The sequence below is a fragment of the Capsicum annuum genome, chromosome 2 (assembly GCF_002878395.1).
Source record: "Capsicum annuum cultivar UCD-10X-F1 chromosome 2, UCD10Xv1.1, whole genome shotgun sequence".
NCBI classification, from domain to species: domain Eukaryota; kingdom Viridiplantae; phylum Streptophyta; class Magnoliopsida; order Solanales; family Solanaceae; genus Capsicum; species Capsicum annuum.
In genome coordinates this window covers 25,212,650-25,223,267 of record NC_061112.1, presented here as the reverse complement: position 1 = coordinate 25,223,267, position 10,618 = coordinate 25,212,650, and the positions used below count along the sequence as shown (strand labels likewise).

At 35.6% G+C, this 10,618-nt stretch overlaps 1 protein-coding gene across 1 annotated transcript; it reads left to right on the top strand.

The window, feature by feature from the left end:
* Nucleotides 1–222: 222 nt before the first annotated feature.
* Nucleotides 223–10,298, top strand: LOC124896138. Its single transcript, XM_047407676.1, has 2 exons — nucleotides 223–559; nucleotides 10,015–10,298. Exons 1-2 carry the CDS (start codon nucleotides 223–225, stop codon nucleotides 10,296–10,298), a joined length of 621 nt encoding a protein of 206 aa, XP_047263632.1.
* The last annotated feature ends 320 nt before the right edge of the window (nucleotides 10,299–10,618 follow it).

Genomic DNA, 10,618 nt, shown 5'->3' with positions numbered 1-10,618 from the left:
ACATAAGGACTCTTCAGGGTAAGTCGATAGAGCTAGTTAAGATTCTTAAGAAGAGAAAGATCCATATTGTGTATGTATAGGAGACTAAATAGGTAGGTTCTAAGGCTAGGGATATGGATGGGTACAATTGGTGGTACTCAGGTAATGAGAGGTGTAGGAATGGTGTGGGTATCCTAGTGGATGAAGAGCTTAGGGGAGGTTAATAGGGTCAATGATAGGGTGATGACTATTAAGTTGGTCATTGGGGGTTTTACGGTGCATGTCTGTAGTGCTTATGTGCCACAGGTAGGACTAGGGGAGGAGAAAAAGAGGACTTTTTTGGAGGTCCTGGATGAGGTGCTCCGAGGCGTGCCTAGTTCGAAGAAGCTTCTCATAGGAGGGGACTTCAATGGGCACATCGGGCATTTGCCGATTAGTTACAATGATGTTCATGGTGGCTTTGGTTTTGGGGATAGGAATAATGAGGGTACTGCTCTATTGGATTTTGCGAGGGCCTTTGGGTTGGTGGTAGTGAACTCTAGCTTCCCGAAGAAAGAAGAGCATTTGGTTACTTTCTATAGTAAGTTAGCCAAGACCTAGATTGACTTTTTATTGCTTAGGAAGGGGGATAAAGGCTTGTGTAAGTATTGTAAGGTTATTTCGAATGAGAATCTTGCGACTCAACATAGACTCCTGGTTATGGGTTTGGTTAGAAAAATGGGTAAGAAAAAAAGGGTGGGGAGAGTCGAACTATAGTGGGGTTGCCTGATTCTAACCAGTGCTTTAGAGATAGAGGTGAAGTTGGAAGGGATGGGGGCGTGGAAGTGTCCGGGAGATGTAGATATCTTGTGGGATAGAGTTGTAGGTTACATTAAGAAGACTGCTAGAGAGGTTTTAGGTGTCATGAAGGGTTGGTCTGGTCGGTATTGGGGGGATTGGTAGTGGAATGAAGAAGTAAAGAGGAAAGTGGAGGCGAAGAAGGCAGCATACATTTAATTGGTTGAGAGTAAGGAAGAAGTGAAGAAGCAGGTGAGCAAGGAGGAGTACAAGTTAGATAAGAAAGAGGCTAAGTTAGCAGTTATAACTGCTAAGATAACAATTTTTGAGAGAGTGTATTCGGATCTAGTGGAGCGAGGCGGGGAAAAGAGGTTATACAGGCTCGCCAAAACTAGGGAGCAAAAGGGTAGGTATCTAGACCAGGTGCAGTGCATTAAGGGAGAGGATGGAAAAGTTTTGGTGGAGGACATTCTTATTATGAAAAGATGGCAGTCGTATTTTCATAAGCTCTTGAATGATAAGGAGGAAAAAAGTATTGTGTTAGGGGAGTTGGAGCACACTGAGAAATCTCGTGACTTCTTCTATTGTAGGCGTTTTAAGGTAGAGGAAATCTTGGAGGCTATTCACAAGATGCGATGAGGCAGGGCGACGGGGCTGGATGAGATTCCAGTGGATTTTTGGAAGTTTTCTAGCGGTGCTGGATTGAGGTGGCTTACCCATTTATTTAAAAACATTTTCAAGGCAGCTAAGATTCTTGAGGCGTAGAGATGGAGCACGATGATTCCTTTATATAAGAACAAAGATGATGTTCAGAGCTGCAACAACTACCGTGGTATTAAGTTGTTGAGTCACATAATGAAGATTTAGAGGAAGGTGGTGGAATGGAGGTTGAGAAAGATAGTGCCTATTTTGGAGAATCAATTTGGATTTATGCCTGATCACTCAATGATTGAGGCAATTCACCTAGGGAGGAGGTTGGTAAAATAGTATAGAGAGAGGAAGAAGGATCAGTATATGGTGTTTATCGACTTGGAAAAGGCTTATGACAAGGTCCCTAGGGAGGTTCTGTGGAGATGCTTGGTGGCGAAAGGGATCCCTGTGCCGTAGATTCGGTCGATTAAGGACATGTATGAGGGGGCAAAGACCCGAGTAAGAATGGTGAAAGGGGACTCCGAGAATTTTTTGGTCTTTACAAGGATTCACCAGGGTTCAAATCTTAGTCCATTTTTATTCGCCTTGGTGATGGATGTATTAACGCGTGATATACAAGGGGAGGTTACCTGGTGTATGATCTTTGAAGATGATGTACTTTTTATTGATGAGTCGCACTAAGGTGTTAATAACAAGCTGAAGGTTTGGAGATAGACCTTGGAATCTAAAGGATTCAGGTTGAGTAGGACCAAAATAGAGTACTTGGAGAGCAAGTTTAGTGATGGAAAGTAAAAAGACGAGGTAGTTGTGAAGTTGAATTCACAGGCTATTTGTAAGAGAGATAGTTTTAGGTATCTTGGGTCTATGATGCAGGGGAATGGTGAGGTTGATGAGGATATCCCTCATCGTATTGGGGCAGGTTTGATGAAATGGAGGCTTGCCTAGGGAATTTTGTGTGATAAGAAGGTGCCTCTTAAGCTTAAAGGTAAATTTTATAGAGCTATGGTCCGGCCGACCATGTTATATAGGCCTGAGTACTGGCCGGTTAAGAGTTCTCATGTCCAAAGGTTAAAAGTGGTGGAAATGAGAATGTTGTGTTGAATGTGTAGATTTACGAGGACTGATAGGATCAGGAATGAGACTACTCGAGAGAAGGTGGGAGTGGTCTCAGTAGAGGATAAGTTACGGAAAGTGAGGTTGAGATGGTTTGGCCATGTCATTAGAAGGGTCACGGATGCCCCAGTTCGTAGGTATGAGAGGTTGGCCTTGGAGGGTTTCAAGCGGAGTAGGGGTAAACCTAAGTTATAGTGGAGAGGAGTGATTAGACGTGACATGGAATAGTTATAGCTTACTGGGGAAATGACCCTTCATAGGAAGGTTTGGAATAAGAGTATTAAGCTAGAGGGCTAAGGAGTGGGGTCGAGTCATAGTCTGTAGATAGAAGAGTTAAGTTTATCTTGGTTAGCAGCTCTAGTTTGGGGGACGAAGGGTCCTTGGTGGGTTAACTATATGTCTTGTTTGTGAATGTTGATTCTTGAAACATTTGAGATTCATTTTTAATAAGAAATGTTACAAAATCTGATCCAAAAGAGGTAGACGTTCTTTGAAGTATACCATGCCTTGAATTCTCATCTTTAAGTACATTCGCCTTTAGTTTATCCCCTGGTCTCTAGACCCTCTACTAAACAACTCATGTCTAATTTTATATGGATAAATATGTTCAAAGAACTCAACATTATCTTATTCAATTATCATAGTTTCATGGATATCTGGATGTTTGGATTTATGAACAAAAATTAATATGTTATACAGCTTGTAGCATATCCTATGAACACACAGTCCATAGTCTTTGGTCCTATTTTTGTTGTTTTAGGTATAAGAACTTGGACTTTGGATAGACCTACCCATACTTTGAAATATTTTAATTTGAGTTTCCTTTCATTCCATTTTTCATATAAAATTTATTGTGCATTGCTATGGGGAACTCTAGTGTGTACTCAATTTGCTATGGGGATAGCTTCCCCCAACATAAGTTGTATGGTAAAACTGAATTTATGAGTAGGACTTTTTTTTATTTTCTTCAAAATTTATTTTATTTCCGCAATATCATTTGATTAAGGTAAATATGTGGTAGTAGTATTAATGGAAAATTTTATTTTCTAAGTATATCTCTGCAAAAGAAGATTCACAGTCTCCACCCCTATCACTTCTTTCCGTTTTAATCTTTTTATCTGACTGATTTTAACTTCAATTTTATATTTCGTAAACACGTCTATTGCTTCATTGTTATCATTTAGAAAATAAACATAATAGTATCTAATTCAATCATTAATAAAGGTTATAAAATACTTTTTTCTTACATGAGTTGGAGTTGACTTAATATCACAAATCTCACTTTGAAATTGGAATTCCTTTCAATAGATTTATGCAGATGCTTAGCATGCTTAGATTCCACACATGTTTGATACTTTCATTTACTACGCTCATAGTTACACAGAATTTCTAAACTAATTAGTTTTCGCAAGGTGTTGTAATTGACTTGTCCTAAATATTTATGCAACAATTTATTTGACTCAAGTAAGTAAGAAGAAACAAAACTTTTATTCATATAAATATTCATTACATTGATCTGAAATAGACCCTCAATGAGGTAACATTTACCTATATCACTTCCCCCTTACTAATTATAACTTTTTCAGAAATAAATACACATCTTAATGCATTTTTAATCAAAGGTGAAAAAGATACTAAATTCTTCTACTAGCCTGAAACATAAAGGATATTCTTTAGTGCCACCACCTTGCCCAATGTCATCTTTAAAAAAATCTTGTTTGTTTCTTCACTCTTTGATGTAGCGGCGTTTGTCATGAATATCTTCTCATCAGCTTGAGCCAGAGTTAGAACACACGTGGTGGGTGGACCTGAATCAATCCACTAGTCTCTTAAATTTCAAACTAGATTGTACTACAAAAGCATAGTACATAGATCGACCATGTCATCTGTGGATTCAACCATGTTTGCTGGATACTTTTTCTTTCCCTTCTTCAAGAACAATAATTTGCAGGCTTGTGGCCAACTTTGACATAGTTAAAGCAACTTTCTTTGAACTTTTTCATCTAAGGATTTCCTTTTTGTCCTAATGTTATATTTATCTTCTTTGATTTAGTGGATTCATATTTCATAATGTTTGGTCCACAAGTTGCAGAATTACCACAGGACCTCTATTCTACTGCCTTATTTTCCTCTTCAATCCTCATCCTCCGCTTATGCTTTAAGTAGTTTTGAAGTCTATCCACAAAAAAGTGTAACTTCTTGATTATAGTAGCTACTTGAAAAGCCCTATTTAAAACCAAACTTACATCAAAGGTTATGTGAGTATCAGGAATAAACTTAATTTGTTCAATAAAGGTATTAACTAAGTTTATATCTTTAGCTAGAAGATCATGAACTGTGACTTGTAATTCTCAGACTTGGATAACTATAGTTTTACTGTCCACCATCTTAAAGTCCAAAAATCTTCCAGCGATGAATTTCTTGAATCTAGTATCCTCTATTTTGTACTTCTTTTCTAAAACATCTAGAGTACCTTTAAGATCTTCTTATTACTGTATACATTGTACAAGTCATCTTGTAGGACGCTCAGAATGTAATTCTTACACAAGAAGTCCGAGTGATGTCAAGCTTCCGTTACCAAGAAACATTAATTTTTGGATGTTTCTTCCGATAATTCAAGAATACTTTCTATGATGAATCTTCGTAGACTAAATGTGGTAAAATAAAAGAACTTCTTCTGCTACAATCTTTTAAAATCCACAATAAAAATGTTTTCGGTTTTTTCCTCTAGTGCCATGGCAATAGCATCATTTGTACGACTCAAAGTAGAAATATTAGTTGTTTCAATATACATCGTTCATCATTGATTTGGTAATTAATAGCCTTTTTCCTATCACAAATAGAAAGAAAAAACTTAGTAATTCAGAATACTAACAACAAATTTTTTAAACTTTAAACCACTTGTTTTTAGTTTAACGGTAAAGTATTTATATTCATCTAATCGCAAACTGAAGGACCTTTAATGCGTGATCATATTTCTATATCTTCAAATAACTATTAAGTTCAAACAAAGTAGAAATTCAAAAGGCTTTAATCTCTAGAAGTTAAAAAATAAAGATAAATAAATTCCATAAGATTATTATTTCTTGGGTACAAAATCTGTACATATTTCTCAAGAACTTCAAACACAAGTTCAACGAACTTATGAAACTTTAGAATGAAGTTTCAAGAAATTCAAATACAAGTTCAAACAATTGAAGAACCATCAATATGAATTTCAAACTATTTTCTGAAAAAATAGTAAATCCAACTTTAAGAAAGAGATGAAAACAAAAAGAATAAAGTCTAGAAAATTCATGATATTTTCTTAAGAAATTTATTCTCCTAAATACCCGAGATTAATGGAATATATCTTCTCAAGAGAAAATGATTAACTTCTGCAAATAGCGATACCTCAAATTTGTTTAACAGAAAACTCACTCAATCAATTTGTTAATCACACTAGAATTCTTAAAAAAGAAGAAGAATATGTTTTTTCACTTTAAAATTTTGCGCCTTTACCTGAGAAAATATTCAGGTATTTATAGCCAAAATATGGTGTTTTAAAAAAAAAGCAATAGGTCAAGAAAAAGTGTACTACTTTGAAATATGACCAATATACAGACCCTACCTGTACACAGGTGGCCCACATACTGGTTAAGTTTTGATTTTCAGAAATATTTCATGACATGTGTTGGCCTAGGTGCGTCCACAGATGGGAAATTAGGAGCGCATGTCATCACTTCATCATTAAATAGTTCCTCGAAAGATCACATCCCTTCGAGATGCGTCGTGACATGCGTCCACACATGCCTTGTCCGTTCAAAAATGGAGGACATATTTTCTATCAGATTTTTGAATTAAAAATTTCAATAATCCTCAAATTTCAAATAATTTTTTTTTGAAAAAGATAATCTCTTGATCAATCATTTGCCAGATCAGAACCCAAATCCCAATTCGAAGACAAAGTCAAAGTGAAGTCAAAATCGATGCAAAGTACAAAGTTGAAGATGAAGATGAAGCCGAGCGAGCTATGACGACATGAGATTTGTCTTATTCTTGCCTTACTATCCACATGAAGAAATGCTTCTCAATATAAGAATATAAAGGTTTTTTTCTCTCAGATATGTGGGAGAACTTTACTTTCTTAAATTAAAAACACAATTCACTTTTTCTTCCATTTATTCCCTCAATTTTTCATTTACATTTACTCTTAGAACCCACCATGAGGTAGGTTCAAAATAATTATTTATGAATTCATTTTGGTTCTTTAATCTTTTTAAAGTTTACAAAAGTGCCCCTTAAGTAGAAACTTTAACGTTTTGATCCTTTAAATTTGACAAAAAGTTAAACACTTTAGTCTCTGACAAAATTTCATCGAACTCTATTTGTTAAATTAATCAAAAACTATGAAAAGAAATAGAAAGAAATCACATTTATAGGTATACACTACTATACAAAGGTCAAATATGGTGGGTGACGGACGTCAGTCAGTTAGAATACAAAATCAAGAAAAATTGATGGACTTTATATTATCATAAATAGTGCCCTAAAACGCAAAAATCAAGGAAGTAGATCGGGTATATAAAATATGCTAATCTTGATTTTTATTGATCTTTGATATAAAAATAAATATTATTATAATATTTATTTGTACGTTCAAAATGAATTGTGTGCTTTTAATATTGACGTACATCCCCTATTTTTCATTAAAAAACAGATGAACTCCCTATATTTTCTTTTGTAAAAAAATAAAAGAAACATCAATCATATTTCTGCGCAAAATTAACCAATTGTTGTTGATTTTTCTTTTAAATATTATAATTTTCACATATTTTTCTTAAGCATAATTGACAATTTTATTCATTAATTTTTGTAGAATAAAATTAAATTTTTTTTGACTTTTGAATACTTTTTAAGGTGTAATTTATGCTAACTTTTTTAATAACTTTTAGTTTCTAATATAATTTTCTTATGCTGAAAATTATAGGCTTTCAAGTGACTATCCTGATGTTTATAATTAATTTTTTTTTATAGTTTCTGTCAAATCATATAGGGTTTGATAAATATTTGACAAAGTAAAACTATTAACTTCTGATAAATTTAAGGAACCCAAACCATTAAGTGCAAACTTTAAAAAATATTTTCATTAATATTTTATAAATTTAAAGGACCATAGCTGTTATCTACATACTAAAGTGACTACTTTGAACCTAGTCCTAAATATAAGGGATATTTTTGTCATTCTATCACACAATATAAAATTGATTACACATAGATTGAATACATGTAGCAATAACTAAGATAATAAACTTATGTTTGACTTTTTTGAATGACCCTTCAAATCGTTATAGGGTGATTAGGGACTAAGTACCCTGTTAGAGATCTCTTAGTGAGTTAAGTTAATAAAACCTGTAGGTAGTGTAATTTAAAGCTAATAACTAGAGTTGGGTATATTCATGCTAATATGTGATTCTTGGTATTGTATTATGTGGTGTTGTCCCGTTATGGTGTGACCTAGTAATCTAGACCTCCAGAGGAATGTTTGAGATAAAAAAAAAGTTTGAATTTAATTTTAGTGAATATTGCATACAGAAAGCTTTGTGGTGGCCTAAATCTATGATTGCATTGTGATATGTGGGTGGGATACAATTCATCACGAGTTACTAGTTGAGATCAACTGCAGAAGTGGGATCTCGCTACAGTGAGACCAACATAAGAGTTGGATCCCTCCATAGTGGGGATGAAAATTTTTTTCATGTCCATTATAGCAAGAACAATTTTTCCAAAACAAGCCCACTGCGATAAAAATGGTGTCATCATAGCAGATGACATAAGGCAGAGTGCCTACTTAAGTGAATTAATTTTGAGTTTTACCTTTTAAACTCTAAAACCTCATTCCAGATATCTAGGGAGGTAATTTTGCCAAGGCTTATGTGAAATTTATTCATTGAGTTAACTTGTTCCATCAAATACTTTGTCTAGCAACTACCTAATACCATAGAATCATTAGAACAATGGTAATGATAGAATTGTGGATTAAAACCCTAGGTTCATAAAAAGTGTGAAAATGCCTATGAAAAGATGTAATGTAATTTAGAATTGTTTCTAGGATATACATTAACACCTCCTAGTATGATTTATAATTTTTATGCTTGAATTGCAGTGACTGGAAACGTTGATTTTCATAAAAATGGGACCTTTAACAAAAAATTCTTAAAATGGGATCATGAGATCAAAACCTTCTTGAATTAAGATAATATATATATCCTTGTAAAAGCTCTTTTCTCTCTCCTCCCTAACATTACAATCCCAATGTTCTCCTTAAACATTCACCCATAAAGGCAACAACATCGTCCGCGATAAGTAAGGATAAACCCCCCTCCCTCTCTCTCTCTCTTCCTCTCTTCCTAGCCTCTTTCTCTTCTCTCTCTCCCTTTTTTGTCTACCCTCTTCCTCCTATTTTTTGAGGCTTTCCCATCACTGCTATCATTGGTGGGAGCGACTTCGATGAATATACAAGTGGTATGAAGTCAGACGCGGTAGGAAGACACTTCGGCGACAACTCCGAGATGCATCAGTGGTCTTTTTTGGTGACTTTAGTCAGGAAAATATTTTTTGACACCAAAATTGCCAGAAACTAGAAATGTATAGGTGTACCAGTGACATCTTTACCTTGATCTTTATTTAACACCTATAGTTTAGGTTTCTTTGCACTATTATTGTTTTTTATTTTATTCTGTTTCTTATCCCAGGTTTATTGGAATTATATTGGTGATTGGTTGCTAGGCGTGACTGTTTATTATTTATTATTTCCTATTGTGTTGCTCTAGCTGCTTGGTCGGATAGTGTTCTTTATGCATGCCTTTTCTTATTATATGTGTGTGGTTACTTTGTTCAATTTTTTTACAGCCTGTAAGCTATGTTAGATATTTTGTCTATTAATTGGGTGTCTAGTACCTTTTTGTTCTTAAAATTTAGTTGTACTTTGTACGTTACGTGTACTTGTACTATTTTTGCTATTTTGAAACTTTTCTATTGTTTTGGTTGACTAGTTACTAGGGTGGTAAATGGTGGAATAGGGTCATGTTCGAGGGATTGGGAGTGGGGTTAGGGCAAGGTATTGGGTTCAATTTTAGATGTGGAGGGCGTAGTAATAGAAGAGGGGACTTGAGAGTTGATAGGTTGAGGGTAGGGTCGTGAAACATAGGGTCCCTTCAGGGTAAGTCGATAGAACTGGTTAAGATTCTCAAAAAGAGAAGGATCAATATTGCGTGTGTCCAGGAGACCAAATAGGTAGGTTCTAAGGCTAGGAATGTGGATGGGTACAAGTTGTGGTACTCATGTAGTGACAGGCGCAGGAATGAAGTAGGTATATTAGTGAACGAATAACTTAGGAGGCAGGTAGTGGAAGTTAATAGGGTTAGTAATATGGTGATGACTATTAAGTTTGTCATTGAGGGAGGGGTGTTTCGTTGTTCATCTATAGTGCTTACGCACTACTGGTGGGCCTAGATGAGGAGGAGAAGAGAAGATTTTGGGAGTTTTTGGATGAGGTGGTTCAAGGCGTGCCAAGCTCGAAGAAGATTTTCATTGGAGGGGACTTTAATGGGCATATCAGGTCAATGCCGTTAGGGTATGAGGATGTTCTTGGTGGCTTTGGTTTTGGGGTTAGGAATGATGAGGGAATTTCTATTTTGGATTTTGCGAGGGACTTTGGCTTGGTGGTGGTGAATTCAAACTTTTTGAAGAAGGAGGATCACCTGGCTACTTTTCGTAGTAGGCTAGCTAAGTCTTAAATTGACTTTTTGCTACTTAGGAAGGAGGACAGAGTTTTGTGTAAGGATTGTTAGGTTTTCTCGAATGAGAATCTTGTGGTCCAACATAGACTTTTGGTTATGGATTTGGATATTAAGAGGGGCAAGAAGAGAAGGGGTGGGGAGGGTCGACATAGAGTTAGATAGGGTGGCCTGACTTCAGCTAGTGCTTCGAAGATAGGGGCAAAGTTGGAAGGGATGAGGGTGTGGGAGTGTATGGGGGACGTGGTTAGTATGTCGGATAAGGCTATAGGTTGCATCAAGGATACTGCTAGAGAGGTTTTAGGTGTTTCAAAGGGATG

Excerpts from the sequence above, each read along its gene's own strand:
- LOC124896138 (XM_047407676.1), top strand. The coding sequence starts at position 223 with ATGACTATTAAGTTGGTCATTGGGGGTTTTACGGTGCATGTCTGTAGT. Across the intron at positions 560-10,014 it reads GCATTTGGTTACTTTCTATA|ATGAGGAGGAGAAGAGAAGA; the intron begins GTAAGTTAGCCA and ends TGGTGGGCCTAG.